The following is a 22,116-nucleotide window of genomic DNA, read 5'->3' as shown; positions in this document are numbered from 1 at the left end:
GCAATTTACTCAAAGTGGCTATAGTGAAGACATGCACATATCCTCTCACCTGCTTTATTTACAAATATGTTACCATTATAAATTAACCCACGGATGTGAGCCTATATTAAACGAGTGAAAAAAATGAGAAAGAATATATGATATGTAAGAGCATCTGTTCCAAATTTTATCTCAAAATGCACTCATTCTTTAACACTTCTCCTTCTGTTGGGAATCAATCACTGTTTTTATTTTTGTACAGTATAATAAAGGGAAATTTCTACTCTTCTGTTCTTTTATCACTTTACTGGAACAAGCATTGCACATATCACTCTGGGAGTCCTACTGTAAATGCAAATTCTTTTCTCCAGAAACTTTTGAGGCTTGTATAGAATTGTTCTATGACTAAACCTTTGTTGTATTTTCATTTCTGTGTCTGCCAAGTTCCCTGCTCATATTGAGAGAACAAGCATTTTCCAAACAAATTCACTAGCTGCTCCTTTAAATGAAAGGTGGATACCTAGCTTGAGAAGAAAATTACTTATTGTTTTATTTTGCACATATGGAGATGTTCTTTAGTACCTTCCTTATATGTTTCTACTTTCAAGAAACAGATGTTGATGCATTTTTTAAAATGCCTTAGTAGCTTACTCACTGAATCTGATTTGTGTAAGTTAAATGGACTTCACAAATTTAAGAGCTTAAAAGTCTCTTTAACAGAAGAACTTCCATTCGAAAAGTGCCTCTGCTTTATAAAGTCCTGTACTGCGTTGGAGCTCTTGTTGAGAAAGTTGTATCTTAAATGAATAATCAGGTTCAGATGTGACATTGTAACAAGAACTCATCTCTTACATTATATCTTTGAATGGGATCATAAGCGACATTAGAGAATTTCCAGCACAAATGGAAGACCTGCATGCCTTAAATCCTTCCATCCCCTTAGAATAGACTTTCACATGAGTGCTTTGCTTCACTGATAGCAAGGGTGTTAATTTTATTTATCTAAGTTGTAGATGGACAAAAGGGTGCAAATAGTCTACACTTAAAAGTGTAGGTAAAAATTATGCTAAAAATTAACTGGTTTGTTCCCCCCCACCCCAAACCCTTTAATTTAACCTTAATTACTTTCAGTATTCTAAAACTAACTGAAGTTGGGCTACAGACCAGAGCTAAAGTCTTAATACACAACCTGCAATATACTAAAAGTCTGGAAAGTATCTGTATAAAATTAAACCTTCCCCAGAATCCAGAGTGAAAGTATTAGCAATAACACCTAATGAACATGGCAATAATTTTGTGAAAAATTATGCTCTATAGCAAACAAAAAGACTACACTACGGCAACTTAGACTTCCAGCTGCCTCAGTATTATAAATCTGCTAAGACCTGTGTATTTCCTTTATTCACTTTCCACAAAGAAAATAAGCAACAGCAAAAAAAGTTACCATTCATCCCTGTCAGCATCACAGTTGCAGTGATGCTGGGAATCGATGCAGCTTCCCTCTAATCCACAAGCACATTTTTGTACAGCAGGCAACGAACCTCCCCAGTAAGTATGAGTTTCATTCGTCCTTCCGATCCACCAGCTCAGTGGCATCCCATCTAAAAAAACAGGTTAGAAAAAATCAATGTCCAGTCTTGTCTCCTACTCCTCTCAGTTTTCTCATCCAAACAATTTTCTGAAAGGTTAACAAGACAAAAATTCCTGCTCAAATCCAGAACCTTTAAATGACGGCAGGGAAAAAGAAACAAAAACCAGAAAACAATCAAACACCTTTCCTTGGTAAATAATTATTAATTTTAGTTCTTCATTATCATCTATTAAATGATTGTCACAGGTTTTTGCTTGCATTAGTGAAAAGGGAACTTACAGCACCTGGCTCAGTCAGCCATAATATTGGAATAATTTATCTTAGGTAGTCCATTTATATAATTCACTTTAAAACGGTCCGTGAAAGAGGAGATACCATCATCCTAAAAATAAATGTAGTTTATATTCCCAGGTAAAGATCAATTTCAGATCTTGGAACTACCAGCACTAGAATGATGAAGGAGGAGAGACTCAGGAATAGTCTTACCCCACTGCAGAGTACTACTACCCATACTTGTGATGAACATTAAGCAGCTGAATAATGATGTTAATTAGAAATACCCAAAGAAAGCAGATTCAGACTTTATGTACTCAGAGACAGCAGAAATAACGTTAATGGTGCTCCCACATGCAAGGTGACATAAGTGAGGTTTCCTAGGACTACTACATCTCTCTGTGGTGCATCCAGTCAGCACTGTTTGTAGTAAAGATATAAAACTGGAAGTTTCCTTAATGTCGCAGTACTGCAGAATAAACCCAAAGACATTGCCAAGCAAGCACAGCAACAGAATAAATATCTACAGAACAGGCGATAGCTAAAAGATAGGAAGCATAAAGATAAACCATCTCAAATGAGCTGGAAGAAAGGTGATAGATGCATGAAAGCCAAGGCTGGAGAAGAAATCAGGTACTGTCAAATTAGAGCATTTCTTATGGATGCACTTCTTTTTGATTCTGTCGGAGCTCCAAGTTTTCAGCAGCAGGCCGCCATGAAGAGGGTGGAATTTATTCTAGTCTCAGCTTTGCTCACAACTGCCACTGCTTATTAAACCTCACTGCTAGATAAGACCTCTGTTACGCTGACAGTCTTTCAGATTGTAAACATATTGACTGCATTCATTACCACACAACTGTTGGCCCAGCAGGCCAAAAATCAGAGAGAGCAGTTTTTGGAAAAGTCAAAACTTGCATAATGGCATCAATGTCCAAAATCAGTGCTTGTGTTTGCAAACCATCACAGGAGGAAGAAAACCCAGAGAGAGTTTATAAATAATTTATCAGACGACACTTTAAAAAGGTTCCAACAACTAAGACTGTAAAAAGCAGAACATTTCTGCTGCTTCAACAGCCTGCCTTAGGTTTATATTGTAGTCATGAATTAGCATTCCCAGTCTTTCACTAGGGACACTGGGGTATGTTTAAAAGCTGGTCTCAATTATTTGATCATACAGCAAGGTGAGGGGAGAGTATTTACAGAAACGCTGCGAGTTCATACTGATTAGCCCAGATTGTTTTCCCTGCCTTGGCAGAAAGCACTACCTAAACAGAAGTAAGCCAGTAATTAAAATGGTTAGAGATTTCTTCATAATGATCACATAAATGTATTAACAAGTGACTCCTTTAATGAGATCATTTGCAAATTCTATCCAGGCTTGTTGACTATAACGCATTCTTAAAATACATCAGCTAAAAATTATTATGGAGACTGCATCTTCCAAAAAATGTTTCATGTAATCAATTTTTGTACTTGTCAGGCATACCTAGTGGAGATTATGAATAACAGAAGTGGGAGGGTTTAAACAAAGAATGATTTTAGAAAATCTATAGAACCCTCAAACAACTTTCCCATGTCTATTTACTTCTAGCATTCAAAACTAAATTTTAGATAACTTATCAGAATTGACTGCTTGCACTACTTCAATACATTTATTTTAGCCTATTTATGTGCATATTATAAATATGCACCCATATATAACATAAATAGTATCACAATATAAATAACATATTATTTTAGCTTACTTATGAGCAATCTCTTTACATTAAAAAATAAAACATTAAAAAAAAAAAAATCTTGAAACACTCTGCTTGAAGTAAACCAGGCTTTTGAACATCTAAACACAGCTTTAATTGGACCCCATAGGTAAAAGGAAGGCTTAGTGGGACACTGTAAGCAGTAGGTTCATTTTTTTGCTGTGGAGGTGCTTTCAAACAGATATCCTGCCAAGAGTGAATAATAGCCTAAGAAGTCCACAGATATGCCTGGCATAATTAGGGAGGAAGAATACATAAGGCAAGAGTTTAGAGACAGAATCAGAGAGTGCTTCACTCAGAAGCCTTCTCTCTGCTTAGTAGGAAAGAATGCCAAAAAATCAGTTTTAGCAGTTTCAGAGTTTCTGGTGAGCAAGTCAAACAATTTCATTACCTTTCACTTTTCAAAAAAAAACATTAAGCAATGATGTTTTTACCTCCACATTATTTGGAGTACTTGAAATGGATGTTAGGGGGAAAGTCTTTTAATAGCAGCTCTGTCACTGAGAGTTAAGATTTAAGCACACTGCATAACTTCACTTTTGTTTAAGTAGATCAGAGGATCTCTGTTTCTTAAAGTAATTAAAATTTCATCAATAATCCACATTTTAACTATCGAGGTTTTTTATGAATGTTTATATTGGGCAGTGGAAGTTCAATGTTACTGATGCTTTTTATCAAGTATTCACGATATGCACATTAACTGTGCACATTAACTTCTGCTGGTATCTATGCACCAATTAGTGTTCCTTTAAGAAGATATTTCCTCAGTGATTCCTTGATTAAAGTTAAAAAATCCCTGGAAAACAGAACAAGAGGAGGTCTGTTAATGACAATCTCCATTCATTTAAAAGTCTTATGAGAGAAATTAACTTCGAGAACTTAATTCTCCGAAAGAAGACCATTCTAAACTCACATTTGTGTTTTGGTGGTTCAGATATCTCTTGGCAACTTGCAGGAACCTGAGTGCTAGATACCAGAAGTAGTTCACACTCCACAGTGGCAAAATGTTGTAGTGTTGTTAGAAGTAAATATTCTCAGTAGCCAGTAAAATGAGACGGAATATGCAACATAATGAGGTTTGTGCGCTTTACTTACCTGCCTTATCTGAAAGCCTCGACTTTTTGCAGTAGTAAGCAAGCTCCTGTTCACAGTGCTCTGCTTGGTTAATTGTAGCCTGGAGCTGGTCTAGGCTGGCAGAGTACTTGAAAAACACAGCGTGTGGGTTCTCCCGATTAGCGCTTTTGGCTCTGGTGAGGTTGGTGCTGTTGTGCTGTATAACTGTCCACGTTGCATCTTTCAAAACACACGTGAGAAAGTGACACAGAAGGAGAAGCAGTTGCAGAAGTTGGTAGTGGAAAAAGAATGAAACCAGAAAAAAACCTAAGGTAACTTTTTGGATCGCGAAAAGTGCTTTGGGGCATATAAAACAGACAAATAAACTGCTAAGCAAAAATGAAAACAATTAATTGTGGTTTCTATTTATAGGCAGATTATTGTACCATGACTGCAACAGGCATTCAGCTAGTTATGATTATTAAATAAAGAAGGAGTGAGTGAAGACACACAAATATTTGTCTCAGAAATAAAACATTGCTAACCCAGCAAATTGCAATGAAAGGCTAGAAAGAAGTAACACTTAGTATTGTTAATTTTCCCTGGCTTAAATAATGCTTAAAATAATACCAAATTCTATCCTAGAGTCTATCTACATTACACGTGTCATTGTAACTTGAATTAATTTATTGTGTATGAAGCCTTTTCTATTATACGAAAGTAACTTGCATGCTCTGTATTTACTATAAAATTTAGATTACACAAAGCTGAACTATTCTAGCCATCTAAAATTAAATAGTAGTCATTTTGAAGGCCCATTCATTCTTCTGTTTTGTACTTTTGCCAAGCCCCTTCATCTATTCATAGGAAAGAACTGAGCTTATTCTAATTTAGCTCCTACCTTCAAAACCTGTAACAGTCTCTCTCCTGATGAAAAAAACCCTTTTCAAGGCAGGAGTGAGCAAGTTCCCAGTTAAATCTGGCCTGGGGCAGTCAAGTGCAGATTCACAGTCACTTTATTCTTGCTTCTTAATGACCAATGTAATTTGAAAATGTATGAGAAATATTATTTCTCTAATTTGCAGTATTTGATTATTAATATTTTTTTCATTATTTTAGTAGTGTTTATAACTATTTAATGGAATTGGATTTTAATTCATCAGCTGCCTACAGATCACAAGTGGTAGATATTATAAGACATTTTTAAGGAGGAAAGAACTCAGGGTCATTTAAAGACAAGTAGCAATCAGGAAATCTAAAAGAAATATTTTTTTTTTTGTCTAGTTATAAATTTCTATTAAGGATATGATTACAGTGTCAAAAACCAGATGGCTAGAAATATAACAAATTTAGATTTTTGTACAGGTACATACACACAGACAATAAATATATAGCCAAACTTTGATTACTCTGAACACAAAAATGTAGACAAGTGGGTCAGTTATTGGACTCATTGTCTCACAAAGGAAGAAGAAAAACAGTGCACTGCAAAGTTTGGTCATCTTAATTGGCAGTGTGGACTGTAGGCTTTTCACTCTGAAACTGACCTCCAAGAATAAAATCAGGGAATGGCACCTCCCTCCCAGCTGCCTGAAAAAAAGAGCCCCATGAATGCCAAAGACCAGGCAGCGCAGTATGAAACGTGGGCATCTGCCTTCCCTGCCTCTGGTGGGAAAAGGGAATACCAGTCATGGGGAAACTGGGAACAAAACAAATATAGAAGATTCATCCTGTCAGGACGCATCTTGAGATGAAGAACTGATCAATGATGTTTGCTTAATGTGGTGAATAAGGAGTGACTGAGGAAAACAGTAACAGCTGTTCGTGGACACACAAGGATAAATCAGACACTGCACTGTACCTTGGAGAGTTATACCCACTTGAAAAAATTGTCGTTTTCCTGCCATGATTCTTTGGTCTCTTTTAGTCTCATAGGACACTAGGATATTTCTTTTTAAGAGCCTGTGCCAATCTGAAGTGTGCTCACGGTGAGCTAGCACAGTTCACTGTGGAACTCAAAGTCGGGAGCTGACGTGGTGAGACTATTTCAATTGCACAGACTGATTGAAATTGTAAACATTCTATTATTTCAACATAACTGATAAGGATTCAGATCACAGTGAAAATCAGCAAATGCCTCCATCAGACCCTTTCTCAAGCAATAGGTGGGACCATAAACTGTTCAACATCAAAAGCTCATGGAAAGGTTTCTAAGTCAAGTTCTCAACACTTAGGGCCTATCTAAATCTATACAAACCTTGTCTATTCATGCACTCTTTTAAACAGCTATAGCTGTGTAAAAATATTTTTTTGTCACACAAAATCATAAAGTGTTTCCATTATTTTTTTTTTTCTGCAAAACAATTCAAATAAATAGGGACTAAGGAAAAAGAAAAGGAAACAACACAAATCATGCAATAATAAATTTCAAAAAGCCACGTAAATGTAAGATTTGCTGAAAGGATATGCATCAATACACCATATACCATATAAAGCGATAAGATCGAATTATTTGTTAAACAGCAGACTGACAACCAACTCTGTCCCAACTCCAGTCCTGCTGGTTGTATTTGTATTCTCCAAAAGATCTCCTTGGTAGTTTGGAAAACTAAATTTAATATCTATATTTCTTACAACAAAGGGTAGATCTGAATTACAATTTTTCAGAATGCTATCAGGTTAAAAAAAAAAATCAGCAAATTTCTCATAAAACGTAAGTTATTTCTCATTTCCTTAAATGTCCTCAAGAGGTTTCAACAAAGCTGCTCCCCAAAAATGAACTAGTGTGACCCTGTCTCCATATGGACCATGTTCCATTTATTCAAAGCACAATAGGAATGCTGTGCTGGCTTCACAGCCTGAATCCTGTTATTATTCTAATTTTTCCGCCTAATTCTTTCTCAGTATCCTGCGCTGAGGAGTGACCTTCATTTTGTTGCACGTGTTTACGTTGCACTTAGGAGCTGCAGAGGCTTCTCACTTGATGACTCGTGCTTCAGGCATAATGAGCATGCACACACAGTCCGAGCTGCAAAGTTGAGGAAGTTTATCACCCCACCTGTCATATTGCAGTACACGAGAAACGGTCCCAAGGGGCCACTTCCATCTGCGTCGATACTGTAAAAGCCCGAAGTGTTCCCTCTGTGCTTATAGGCTTCACATGACTGCTCGTAGATGGCTGTAAGAGAGCAGCACACTCCATCACAGAATGTAAGGGGCATGATTTTGCATTTTATTCAGGGGATTTGAAAAACAAAACAAAGCAAAGCAAAACAAAACAAGCCAAGCACACTGCGTGCATCCTGACACCGGGAAAAGAATTTGGGTTTGTGCGTTCACTGGCAAAGAATGGAGAGGAAATCACAAAGCTGTACTTTCATTACAAATTGTTAAGTGCATTTGGCTTTATCAGGGAGATCACAAGGGTAATTTTTAAGCATTTTCTTTGGTATTTCAAGCTACAAACTTCAGGGAGGAAAACATGAAATGTGGGTGAGTAAATGATTGTAAAAAAATGCCGAATAATGGTAGAATTCTGGTGGTATTACTTAGACCCTGGTAATAAGATTTTGAGGAAACCATCACTAACTACCTCAACCAAATCAGGGTTTTGCTGCTGTTGTTGCTACATACAGCAGAAGGGAAGCATTTTTTTGGCTTTCACACTTCTTATTTTCTTCCCTTTCAACAAGGAAAGACAAGTGACTTGTCAGAGACTTCAGTAAAAGAACTAAATAAGCAACGACAAAATGACAGCTCCTTGGTCCCTTGTCATGTATACTTTATATCAGTCAAGGCCTAAAAGAAAAGCCTGTGATGACTTCTTTATGATCAAATATCTGAGGAAAGAAAAAGACATGTCAGTCCACCTCTGTACTTGCATCTCAGGCATCACTGATCATAACCCCACAGCTAGACCACGTTAGCTTAAATTCTCTTTTAAACATTATATTTCTATGGAGCAGTTGTAATTTTTCAGGATTTTCTTTCCAAAATTAAACTGTGTGCTCTCTTAGTTATTATCAAAACTTGAAAAATTTCTGCCAAAACTGACAAGCCATTAGATTAATAACAAAAAGTAGTTATGAGTGCTATACAAACAAAACCAAGTTGACAGTAATTGTTGCCTAGAAGATTTCAATCTATATAAACTCAGTTTCTTCCTATCATTTTTTAAATAAGTTATGAAGTACTAGCATAGTAATCCAAAGAGTGTGCTGGTATCTTTTTTTAAAAACTCTAGTTTTTTAAAGAGTGTGATCTCTCTATTCTTTTTTTGCCTGTTGGTTATATGGCAACACCTATGAAAAAGGCAATTCATTCAGATTGATTACTTTGAAATATTCATAGTGCACAATTCCTGTGTTACCCAGTTTTTCTTAATGCTGTTATTCATGCCACTGTGCTCTTCACAATTAAGTTATTACAGAAAAGCTCATGACTGTTGCTGACTCTGTACAACCAACATTCCATAGGCAGTCTTCTAAAACCAGTAATTTCCAAAAAATCCCTTGTGTGTAGACTTACGCTATTTCTGTAAAAGTTGTCAAAAAGTATTGTAAAGATTTTAAAAGGAAAACTTATAAAGAGAGAATCATTTATCTGATCATTAAGTCAGTCTTTGAATTTTTTTTTTTTTTAAATTACCAGTAAACTTTCACAGGATTTTCTGGTTATTACAAGTACACAAAAGTACTTATTTTATTTTCCTCCCAGAACATGCTGAAAGTGGTAGAAATGTAAAATATCTCCTGTGAAATCAGCTATTACTTTCGATTAGTTTATTTATTTCTTTATTTATTTTATTTTCTTCTAATGTATTTCCTGACTTAGCACACTACATAAACACATTTTTAAGGTTTAGTCTGTTATTACCTTTGGACAAAAATGTAGTCCCACTGTGTCTGAAAAAAAATGCATATTAATAGTTGTGGTGAATAAAAATGATTTTTTCCACACATTTCTAAATTATTTGGTGATTCAGAAAGTGGAATTACACATGGGTGGGAGAGGATGTTGCTGACCATCTCGTGTGAAATATGAGAAATGTGAGAGAAAAACAAATAAACAATTAAACTTGTAGTAAATTTTTGTTGTTACATATTTTGGATTCCCAAGGCCTTTCCTTGAACCAAACTGTGAGTTTTTACAGGACCAAAAATACTTTATGAATAATCAATACAAATGGTTTTTGGTTTGGATTTTGTTGTTGTTGTTGTTGTTGTTGCTGTTGATTTGGGGTTTTTTTGTTTGTTTCTTTCTTTCTTTTTCATTTTTTTTTGTTTGTGTGTTTATTTTGTTGTGTTTTTTTTTTCCCGTGGTGAAGAAATTCAGCCACAAATAGAAGCATAGAAAACAAAAAACATCTCAGACTTACGATAATGGCAAGTAGCTCCCTTGTAACCAGTATTGGCACAGTTGCAGTAGAAGCTGTTCCAGGACTGTGAGCACTCACCACCATGTTCACAGTAATTGGGCAAACACCTAAAATGAAAAGCAAAGAGCATTTCCACCCTTTTTTCCCACTCATTTAGGTGTCACATGCACTTATCAAGAAAGGCAAAATCCTGGAAAAGAAGTGTAATAGCATGAAGGAATTCTTCAGGCTCACTGAGGAACTTGTTAAAATACAAGAAAATGAGGAGGAAAATTCTTATTGCTTATAAAAAATATCTTAATTATGCAATAAGCCTATGAAACAGAAGAGAAATAAAGTGTAAGATGCAGATTTGCTACCTGTTACCCATCCATCTGCCTGCAATTCGATACGGGCTGATAAACTAATGAAAGGTTTTTGTGTTGATAATTCAGGGTCAAGTTTTGCTTTGGAAATGATTTCTTCACAAGGTGTGTCACAACAAAGCAGCATCTCAACAGATTTCTTTCTGTTCTTGTAAAAATAATAGAAAATTAAAAAAAAAAAAAAATCACCTAACAAATAAACCTGACCACAGCACACGAGATCTATTTCTTATTCTAAAATCATGTTTACTTCTTATTCTAGAAAGAGCTAAGTTTCTCAGTTCCAACACAACAAGTAACTACCAGCAAAACCAGTTTCCATCCTGGTGATATGAGCAAAAACCTGAAGAACTTTGGTGACTTGCTCCTAGGTTTACAGTGGTTGACTGAAAAAATAATTTACCTGTAATTGCTTAATGTTTTGCAGCACTGTATTAAATTATAACATAGCCATGACATATAAAAAGAAAAATTATCTTCTTTAAAAAACAAACAAACAAACAAAGAGAAAATATATTGAAATAGACTGACACACTCTAACTAGCTTTTCATCCTAGAAATTAGTTAACATTCTAGCTGCATCAAACGTATAGGTATGGTATATGTATATATAAGCATTATATAGCTGAGAAAGTATAAAATGGTTTTACTGTTGACATTAACCACAAAAAAACCCAACCCAAACCAAACCAAAACAAAACAAAACAAAAACTTAAAAAATAAATTGGTCCACTAATATTCACAGGAATCTAAAAATATCTTTTAATTAATTCAAGAAATCTTGAATTAAATTAGGATTGCAGAAAGTCTAGCATTTAACATAACTGCCCTGTGAATAATTCAGGGCCTCTGTACATTTATTCACTCCTCATGTCACTCATTTTATCTTCCTTTCATGTTTATAAACAAGGATAAAGAGAGATTTTTCACAGAAAGGAAGAAAAAAAAAAAAAGTACCAGGTAAAAGGCAAGTAAAGTAATAAAGTGATAAAGGTCACCTGTTTTTAAGGATGTCTGTGACATTTTTTGCCAGTGAAAGAGCTGATCTTTCACCTGTTCTCTCACAGAGTGTGTTCCTAAGACAAGTCAATATATGATATATGTCTCAATGAGCTCTGTTTTGGAACCTGAAGATGAACTTTAAGCACTGGGCTTACAATTATTTGGGTTTTAAATACTTTGTTTGATGGAATTATATAAATACGCTTTGTAACTTTTCTTAGGATAAACGCTGAATTTTGCTTTCTATTGGCATAACTAACCATCAGTTATTAAAAATGCACATTGCCAGTCCAGACTTTCAGGGCATCCAGTGGCAGCTGTTCTGCTTGTGTGTATTTCAGTCATAACATTTCTTGTCTTATTCCTTTTCGATAAAGACATCATTAGCCAAAAACTGTAAGTGATTTACATGGTCTTTACTTCTATTGACTCCCTGTCCCTATTAATTAATTTCCTTAGCAGTGTTCACAAGATGAAAAGCTTAGATGAAATTGATGATGCTTGAACCAACTGTAATGAAAGTGAAAACAAGGTAGAACTGTAATTTAAATCTTTTAACATTAAATGTTACATCTTCCCCCTGCTTCAGAATGGATAACAGAAAGTAGCCACGAGCTACATCAAAAGTTAATGTGTAATTACATTATATTCTGTGACCCTGCCCAAAGCAAGATTTGGAACAGAGCTTTCTCTGAGGAAACTAATCTTCCAGCAAAAAATATTTCTAATATTTGAAACAGAACTTCTAATTCTTCATCTGTAAAAGGTAATTTTTGGATTCATCATCGTGACTGCTAAAACCAGAAAAGCGGCAGGTGATTAAACATTTTCCACATATTTCTTGATAATGTGCTTGTAAGTGAATGCCATTTGAAAATGATGCTATTTTAAACTAAAGCAACAGGATGCTAATAATCATAAAATTATGTTCAGAGACGAATACTGATCCAGAATATGAACATACTTTTGATGAAGAAGAGAAAAAAATAGGAACTTTGTATGCCAGTTACCAGCTAGCCACATTTTTTGTGCACTATGTCTTTATCATTGTTCCAAACAATGGCTAAAAGATACTTTAAAAGGAGCAAGTAATTGCTGCAATTTTAATTTCTTCATTAAAAAAAAACAACAACAACAACAACAACAAAAAAACCACGAAAAAACAACAAAAGAACAGAGAGAGAGAGAAAAAATATATTTGAGAACTGCCCAGTGACCAACATTTTAGGTTTAGGCTTTTTTAAAAAAATGTTTAAAGCCATTTATTCTGGTTATTGTACAATGCACTGCGACCAGGTGACCAAAGGCAACAGCTGCTGGTAGGCAATTGTATGTTCCTGTGTAGGGCTTGATGTAATTAGGACACATTCATTTTGTACTCTGTCTTCAGAGGGTGAATGTGCTAACTTTGTAAGGCATTTAAATGACATTGTGTCCTTTAAAGTTATTTTGGCCATGGTTTGTGTATAATTAGCAGTTATTAAATCAATATATATAGATAAAGGAGATGAGAGGAAATATACTATGGAGAAATATATGAAAATAATTGCTTGCATGTCCAAGAGGTGTATGAGCATTAGAACAATATATAAAGTTATTATGCAATGAAATGGCTAAATGAAGGGCCATGGGAAGAGTGATGACTGGAAAAAGTAAAAATAAGTTAAGGACAGGATGAAGAATTGGAAAGTTTATGGAAGTGAGAAAATTGAAAATAGGGAAGGAGTATGGTATTTGTTTGTATAAAAAGAAGAGAAAGCTAACAATCTATATCCCAACAAGTAAATAAGTGGTTAGCTAACCATGAGGACTGTAAATCTGATAAAGAATACTGTTCATAAGTTAAAAGTATATGTCTGAGATAAAGCACTGATTCAGCATAGTTATTTTCAGATTATTTACTGTTACATATAATTCAGGTCACTATGCAAAATGTAATTTTTATTTGCCTTCACATGCTTTAATGTTTAAAACTACTACATTTAGTGGTCCCTCATTTCTCTTACAAAAGCCATCAACAACTCCAGAATTTGGGTCATGCTTCACTGTTCGGAATTAGAGATGCCAAGGCTCTCACAAAGACTCCAAGACAAGGAAGGAGTTTGTTTGTGCTCAGCTGTAGGGGAGATATTTACCACCAGGAGCACGGTGGTACGACTGCTGGTTAGCTTAGGGCAACCAAAGAATGCATAAATCATTGCAGGAAGAAAACATTTTCTCTCAAGTGATATGTGAACAGGATCATACAAGCTACCTATTAAAAACTTTTTAGTACATGTAAGCAGTTTCAATGTTTCCAAAGAAGAACGTGTCATTTCAGCTGGGATTTCAGGTTGAGATGAAGGATTACTTTGATAAAGAGGTACACAAAGTTTGTTCCAAATTATATCAAATGAAATGAAAGGAATGATGAAATGACTGTGTGAGGAAACTGGAAAGAAACAGTCACAGGACCAAGATAGCACAAGACCAGGAAGGCTTTTTGGAAGCACTCTATTTTGAAACAAAATATAATGAGGATAAAGAAATTGATAAAAATGAAAAATGTGTGGCTTAAAATTCTATGTTTAGGAAGACATATGCTAAGTATGCTGGGAAATGAAAAATAAATCTGGCAGAGTCAGTGGAAGAAGAGTGCAACCATCAAGATATAAGAAGAGACATAAATTAATATTAGCAAATTTTAGATAAAACAAAAACTTTCCACAGAGATATTTTTTTCCCCCTTTGGTATCACTGAACTTGAAAAAACACATCATTTTGATGAAGTATGAGAGTAACAGAAACTTTCAAAAAAAAGGTCAGTACAGTGTCAGAAAGTAATAAAAACACTTTGAAAAGATTGTGGCTGGGAAGTTTAAGTGTCTTACACAAGTCCTCACTGAAAGAAAAAAACCTAGAAAAAAAACAGATGGCAGTGGTATTGACATAAAATGAAGATGGTAACTACCTTTATGTGCTATAGAAGTCCGGTAAAATAAATTCATAAGGAGGAACCATATAAAAAACTAAGCCCTTTGATTCAGTGCTTAAAAGCAACAACAAAAAAAGTAATTAAAAGGAAAGGATGCATTTCTGAATAAACTGAATTTGCGCTGAATAAAAGAGACGTGGATTTCTATATATTAGGATTCACAGAGTGCCTTTATACATATTTATACACACAAAAAATCTTTTTAAAAACCCACATGTACAAAATGACATGTTATGGTCACTCATAGCTGAAAATAACTGCAATCACTGCATATAAAAATGCATCATCTTCCTTTAAGAAATGTAGGCAAAACATCTCAGTGTTCATGGAGGGAGGGATGGCTCCTAAACTGCACCTCTGAGACGAGCATTTTGAAACGTCCGCAGTTACAAAGAACTTTGAAAAATCCACGGTATATCAGGCAGAAATTGGCATAAATCACATTGTGAGCCAGTTTAGTGATATTCTCCACTCATAATCCTGCTTAGATCTCCTTTAATGTGTTCGACCAACTAATGTCCAAATCCCCACATTGCATTCTTTTGACCTGATTCTTGTCTTGATCCTGTCTTTTTGCGAGCAAGAAAGCAAGCAGTGTAATGGAAGTGGATTAAGTTCAATTCCAGAGTTCAGAAAACAGCAGTGATGCTTTGGAAGCCAGAAGGAAGTGTCGTGAGGACCATCAGTGAGGGGAGGAAGGAGACAGTGAAGTCTGAAAAGTGAGGAATTGAGTCAAAAGGAGTGGTGTGCAAGAAAGCTAAAAGGAAATTTGAATGTCTCTGTGTTCCAAATATGAGCCCCTGGCAAGTCATATAGAAAGTTTTGACTGAAGCCAGACTCTGTTTTGGCATATGTCTATCACAGTTAGTGCCTACTGCAAAGTCAGGATTAGCTCAGTAGAGGATAAAATTAGCACAAGAATCATATATATATATATATATATATATATATATATATATATATGAACTGTAGGTGCTTCCGATATATGAAAAGTGTAGAAATACTAGTGAGAATATGCATTAGAACCCAATCGAAAGGCTCACACTGTAGGTAAAACTTCCATTCTCTGTTTTTGGTGGATTCTGTCCTTTAACTTTTATGAACAATTTCGTAAAGAATTAGTTGGTTTTCTTTTTTGTCTTTGATCTACAAGGAGCTATAACTGTCTCCAAAATAATTATCTGGATAGATGCACACTGTGTTATCTCTATGAATTGAAAGCAGGTCACAGAAATAGGTCTGTGTAAATGAACCAGAAATTGGCTATGGTCTTGAAGAAGATGTCTGCCTACAGTGCTTTTCCCAAAGAAAGTAATTTTTGAAAGTCTTGTAATTCAAAGGTAATCCTTTTCTAGACCAAAAGGCTATTTATGAGGACTAGAAATATAGAAAGTGAGGGAGAAGTGTTTACAAGCACACCATTCCCCTGTCTGTTGTGTTGTTTCAGTGCAGCCTGTCATCTGGGTCCAAGAAAACCACTTCTGGGTTAAAGCAGACTTTGCATAGATGCCTTTGACTGTAGCCTCTGGAGCCTGCAGAAGAAAGCTGTTGCTGCTGCCTGTTTGTGTGTCTGTTCCTTCTCTTCTCAGCAGCCTTTACTGTTCTGCAACACACCCCTCTGCTTTCTCTGCACTGAACTCCAGCAATGTCCTTCTGTCAAGCATTTCCCCTTCCAGGAAGGTATACAAGTCTTTCCTCCCTGTGGAGGGAGACACTTCAAGTAGTCACTCTTTCTGTTCAGAAGGTAATTGCAAGTTATGAGGTTAGTTCTGACCATAGTCCAAAAGAAGATTGCTCACTCACTGTGATGGATACCATCTACTCTGTCCCTGATGGATAGAATACAGGAAAGAGCAATAACTTGTAAAAACTTGGCATTTAAAAGGCTGGATGGGACTCATGTCACAGGAGAGGATTTGTATCTGCAGCTTTACTTGAAAAGAAAGATATTTAAAATTCATTAGAAACATAACTTTAACCAAAGTTATTTTAATTTTATTTGCAGTGCAGGGAAGTCTATTTGCTGCACTATGTATTCTACATTTATTCTAGACTTATGAACTCCTCCAAAGAAGCACTATGCCATTTTTTAAGTGCACTACTCTTTGTCATCAAGTTAGTATAATAAACACAACATCAAAATAAATATATAAATGAATAAATACTGTGCTCTTACCTGTCTGTAATGCCACATAAATCTATCTGAAGATCACTGAAATTGCCAAAACCATCTTGTTGAACTGAGATCAGATCCACTGCTTTGTTACCAATGGAAATGAGTCTCATGCATCCTTGAAAACCACCAAGCGAGGTATCACATTCAGAAACATTTCTACTTCTAGGACAGCCTGAAAGAAGAATAGAAACTGGAGCTGAAAAGAAATACTTTGTTGAAAAAAAAATTACATATTCCAAAAGTAGACTGAACTTTGATAATCTCCATGTTTAAACTCCACGTTTTAAACTTCGTTAGTTTAAAGAAGACTTTGGCCTTCTGCTTATGCATGATTGTATGACTGTAACAAAATATATCTCTGCAGTCTTACTGGTTTTAAAGCATATGCAAAAACATAATTAAAAATGTTGGTAAAGGATAACCTAAGCAACAATTCCGAAGAAATAAATTGAATCAGGTGTGGACAAATTGACTGGGAGACCTTAGTCACAAAACACTGGATTACAGGGTCACATGATTTGAACAAGTTTTAAATCACAACTGAAGTCAAGATAAAAATTATTTCCTAAGTACAGTCATTTTATTTTATCAACTGTCAAGAAGATTCTGTGAAGTACTGAAGAGAATTTCCTGGTGCAAATCATCAACGATTCAACCAGGAGAGATGCTCCACTGGACTTTGCTACTCATGGACAAGGAAAAAATGGCTGAGAGTGTGAAGGTCAAGGACACTCTTGGTTATAGCAAACATGAGGCTGTGGAGTTTATGAATCATAAAGAATTGAGCAAGAAAAAAAAAAAAAAAAAAAAAAAAAAAAAAAAAAAAAAAAAAAAAAAAAAAAAAAAAAAAAAAAAAAAAAAAAAAAAAAAAAAAAAAAAAAAAAAAAAAAAAAAAAAAAAAAAAAAAAAAAAACAAACCAAACAATAAACCAGAATTACAACCCTGGGATTCAGAAGAGCCAAAGTTGTTCTATTCAGGACCTTGTTTTGAGGATACCGTTAGAAATTACCTTAGGGAGCAAGAGGGTTGGATAGTTTTCAACATAAGGTCCTTTAGAGCACAAGAAAAGCCCCCACTGATATCCAAATTTTTTAATAAGTGTGGCAAAAGGCCTGCAAACGCAGTCATGGAGCTCCTGAGTGAGTGCAAATATAGGAAGAAAGTACACAAAGTGTGGTAGCAGGGACATGCAGCTTGGAAGGGAGTACAAAGACATTACCTGCATATCTAGAGTGTAGTTAGGAAACCAGGTGAAGTTAAAACTTATCAAGGAAGCTGAAGTGCAACAAAAAGTTTTCTGCAGGTGCAACAGCAGCAAAAGGAAGGCTAAGGATATTCTGGACGCACTAATCCATGTGGCAGGAGACCTAGTGACAAGAGTCTTGTGAACAACTGTTTCCTCCAAGGCCTTTTTCTTCACTAATAAAATTGATCCTTAGGCTTCCCATGTCCTAGTAGAGTATGAAAAAGGAGGGCAGTACCCACAATAAAGGAAGAATGAGCCCAGGGTGCTTCTGAGGGTACTGTAGGAGCTGATGCCATGCCAACAATTGCCACTGTCATTGCGAATTTGCTAACAGTTTAATCTTCAAAGAGTCTTGGCAATTTGCTGAACATCCTTGTGATTGGAAAAGGCAGAAGTTACACCCATCTACAAGAAACTAGAGGGCAGTTAGACTTATTGCAGGCCCTAGCAAATTCACAAAGCCTCTTAGAAGCCGTTTCTGAATGCTTATAGGACAAGAAGTTAACTGGCTAACTTTAGCTCCAAGGCTAAATTATTTCTGACCAAGGTATTTGTGTTCTTTGCTGAAGTGACAAGCACTACAGACAAAGGGAGAGCAGTGAGCATTGCATATCTTGACTTTAACAAAGACTCCAACAGTTTTATAGAGTGTCCCTATCACCAGATTCATGACACATGGGTGGGTTAAGCAGACAAATGATGAGGCAAAGTCCAGGTGGTGATCAGAGAACAGGAGGTTCTTCAGAGGTCAGTAGAGGTATCCACACTGTTTAATGTCTTCACTGATGACCTCAGTGATGAGACAGAGTAAACTTTCAGCAAGCCTGTGACTGGGGGCAGGGATCAAATGTTGGAGAGCAAGGCTACAACTCAGAGGGACCTGGGCAGGCTGGAAAAATAAACTGAGAAGAACGTCATGAAATTCAGTAAGAACAAGACCAAGGTTTTTAATCTGAGATGGAACAAGTCCATGTAACCATCCAAGCTGGAGGATAACTGCTCAGAGAGAGGCTTGGGGTCCCAGAGACCACAGAACAGATCGTGAGCCAGGAATGCATCCTTGCATCAGGGAAGGCCAATGAAATTCAGGGATGTATTATCAAGAGCACAACCAGCAAAACTGGGGGAGTGGTTCTTCCCTCTTCATGGCCCTTGTGAGTAAGATGGAGTGCTGCAATTCTGGGCTCCCCAATACAGGGAAGACATCAGTGTCCTAGAGAGAGGCCACTGGAAAGCTCCAGGATTGCTGGGAAGCTGAAGGTGCTTATGAGGAGAGGTTGAAAGGTCTGGGCCTGCTCAGTCTTAAGAAGAAAAAGATACCTTGATAAGATGACACAGAGATGGAACAAGACCGCTTCCAAAAGTGCACAGTGATGGGACAACAGGCAAAGGACAAAACCAAAAACTGGTAGATTCTGGTCAGATATGAGCAACAGGTGTTTCTACTGTGAGGATGGTCAATATGAGAACAGTTTGCTCAGAGAAGTTATGGGATCTCTGTCCTTGGAGTTGTTCTGAGCCCTGTGCATCTCAGTTGAATCAGTCCTGTTTAGAACAGAGGGCTAGATTACACAACATCTGAATGTCCAGCTCAGCCTTTGAATAACAGCCTGTAAGTATGTGATCCTGTGGTTTATCTATTGTCTTACTGCCCCTGAAACACCTTGTTCACTGATTGCCAATTAATTAGGCACTGTTAAGAAATCAATAAATTGCTTTGATCCTGATTTTATTTACACCATATCCACTGAGCAGTTTTTCCCTGTGGCAGCTAAACCTTCCACTCCAAATGCTTAAATGGTTTTTATTTTGGACTTCTTCCAAGGGGTAATATTGCTTCTGGAATGATGCACAAGGGTCATCCTTTGATCTCAGGCAAACAATTCTGCCTTCTGTTTCACAGATTTGAAGACCTCGTTTCATGATGTTAGAATGCAGTGAGTTTTAAGACATTTCTCTGTTTCACAGAGCTAATGAGTACTTTTGAAATCCTGTAAAGACAGCACAGAGGTTTACAGTACAGGAAAACAAAATGATAGCTGAAACTAGTAAACATATTCAAATGAGTGTACAACAACCTAAATAATATAGGTATTTTTTTGAGAAATATAAATTGGAAAATGAACTAAACCCTCAATTTTACATCTCAACAAATTTAGACCGTGTTTTGTTCTACTGGGGAAACAAACTGTTCAAAGTCATTATCACTTTCCTGCAGGAAAATGTTCATTATCTAGTTGGTATATTGCTTTAAAAACAACAAATCCAAGTTGTTGTTCAAAACCAAAGAAGTCCAAATATGCAAAAGTCCAAATATGAACACAGTAAGTTTTCAGCAGCACGCACAGTTAGACTAATCAATGATAGGTCTAGCTATGTGCTTTACAGCATTCTACAATTGAATGGTAACATAAATTCTTTCATTTCTGGCAAAAAATACAATATTCGTTTGAGAAAAGATGCTTCCAGTGGAGTTCATATTTATAAAAAAAATAAATAAAAAAGGACAGAGAAAGCAGTAAAAAACGTTACATCTTTTATAATTAGGTATTTTACAAAATTTTGTCTCAGGTATTTTTCTTAGTGTCTCTTTTTTAAAATTTGTCTTCTGGTTCTGTTAGAGAAAAGACAATACCATTATTATTAATGAAATTGTGTTTCCTTATAATTGTCGACTGGATATTAAAGATAGGAAGAAATCCTTTCATCATGAAATTTACATTATGTGCTTATTGCAATATTAAATAATCTCATTTTCCCTTATAGTTACAATGACTTATTATTCCATGAACTGAGAGGTTGTAGATCCTTGACGATAGCAGCAATAGAAATTTGCTGACATAACACTAAAGTATTTCTGTGTTTATTACAGATTTTCCTAGTTAAGAATACATATTTCCTGCATACTTTGTATTCATTAGAAGAGGTAAACTAATCACCACGTCCCCAGGACATCTCTCCTGGAAGGCTGATACTCATATTTTAACAACCAGCACGCAGAAACATGGTAAATATTCATAAAAACTTAGAAAGAAAGTCAAAATGCATTGCCTAAATTTTGACAGTATTACATACCATAACATTTTAATAAACTGTTTTCTAAACTCAGAAACCCACTGCTGGTATTCCCTAACTTTGTATGATGTGCATGAGCTGCAGATTTCAGTCAGAAGGCTGAAATCAGAGAATCTGAGGGGCAGACAGCCAGTTAGCATTTTCAGTGTTCTTGGAATTACAAAAGACAAATGGGAATGTCCTTGTACAACTTAATTGAATAATGGTGCTTTTTGTAACAGCCCACATCCCTCCTGATCTGTTCACCTGCCTCATCAATTCTGCAGTGGTGAAAATCACCCAATCAGAGATCTGGGAACCCCAAGCTACATAGAAGGTGCTATTCAAGGCTAATATTCTGCATCTTCCTTTGATTATCAGCCAAGACAAGGGGTGTCTTTAGTAGAGAATGGTAGATGCCAAACTTAAAAAAGTCATGTGGATGCTCATGTAGCAGTTACTGTGCTTAGAGTCTGCTTGTGAGGATGAAATTTATTTAACACCCATTCTTTCAAGGGATCTGTGGACAATGACCTGGTCCATACTCATTTAGGGGTTTGCATGCATTCTTCAGCTTTCTCAGAAATTTGAGATTTGTTAATAAATAGTTGAAGCATTAGTCTAGTATTGAAAAATGCACTTAGATGCTGTTTGTCACTGCTACTATGTAGTCTATTCTCAGTAGAATTATACAAACAACCTGCTCAACTCTACATGTCATTAATGACAAAAGTATTTGGTGACAGATGAGATGATTGTTGATATAGATAGGGAAATTAAGATAGCTAAGTGTCGTTTTTTAGGTACAAATTATATTCTTCAAACATAGAAAAGTCATGTCACTACCTTTAAAAAAAAAAAAAAAGGTAAAAGAGTCTATAATATAAAGAGGATATTGCAGAGGTAAGTAAATAAACATTCACTTAAGGTGAAAACTTGAAGTAATTCCAGTGGAAGATTCTCAAGAAAAATTCACTTAACAAAACAGTAAGCCTGCAAAAAGAGCAACCTTTGTGTGTCTTTTTGATTCTCAGCCAGACTGTGCTCAATTATCAGAGTACGATATAAGTTAGGATGATATAAAAGTGACCAAGAATTAAGAATGCTGATTGATTCTAGCCAACATGCTAAAATTTTAAGGAAATTGAAACTCACACCATCATAGCAGCACCTGAAAACCAGACCTTTTAGAGATAGCCAAGCTAGGCAAAGAAGACTTAAGCCAAACCAAACGGTTCTCATAATTTGATTAGGTATGTGGGATACTG

General features: G+C 35.8%; 1 protein-coding gene across 1 annotated transcript in view; it reads right to left on the bottom strand.

Annotated features, from left to right (window-relative positions):
• Positions 1-22,116, bottom strand: part of LOC114058715 (contactin-associated protein-like 4) — a 196,894-nt gene that overhangs the window by 35,808 nt on the left and 138,970 nt on the right. Inside the window, exons 10-14 of the mRNA XM_027886292.1 lie at positions 16,548-16,719; positions 10,031-10,137; positions 7,712-7,831; positions 4,696-4,893; positions 1,424-1,580 (exon numbers count right to left, since the gene is read on the bottom strand). Of these exons, the coding sequence (XP_027742093.1) occupies positions 1,424-1,580; positions 4,696-4,893; positions 7,712-7,831; positions 10,031-10,137; positions 16,548-16,719 (754 nt within the window). The remainder of the gene's footprint in view (positions 1-1,423; positions 1,581-4,695; positions 4,894-7,711; positions 7,832-10,030; positions 10,138-16,547; positions 16,720-22,116) is intronic.

Source organism: Empidonax traillii, unplaced genomic scaffold (genome assembly GCF_003031625.1).
Source record: "Empidonax traillii isolate 1590-97213 ecotype Southwest subspecies unplaced genomic scaffold, ASM303162v1 scaffold184:size927826, whole genome shotgun sequence".
Taxonomy (NCBI): Eukaryota; Metazoa; Chordata; class Aves; order Passeriformes; family Tyrannidae; genus Empidonax; species Empidonax traillii.
Note: the sequence above shows the minus strand (reverse complement) of the source record. Positions and strands in the feature narration are given on the sequence as shown.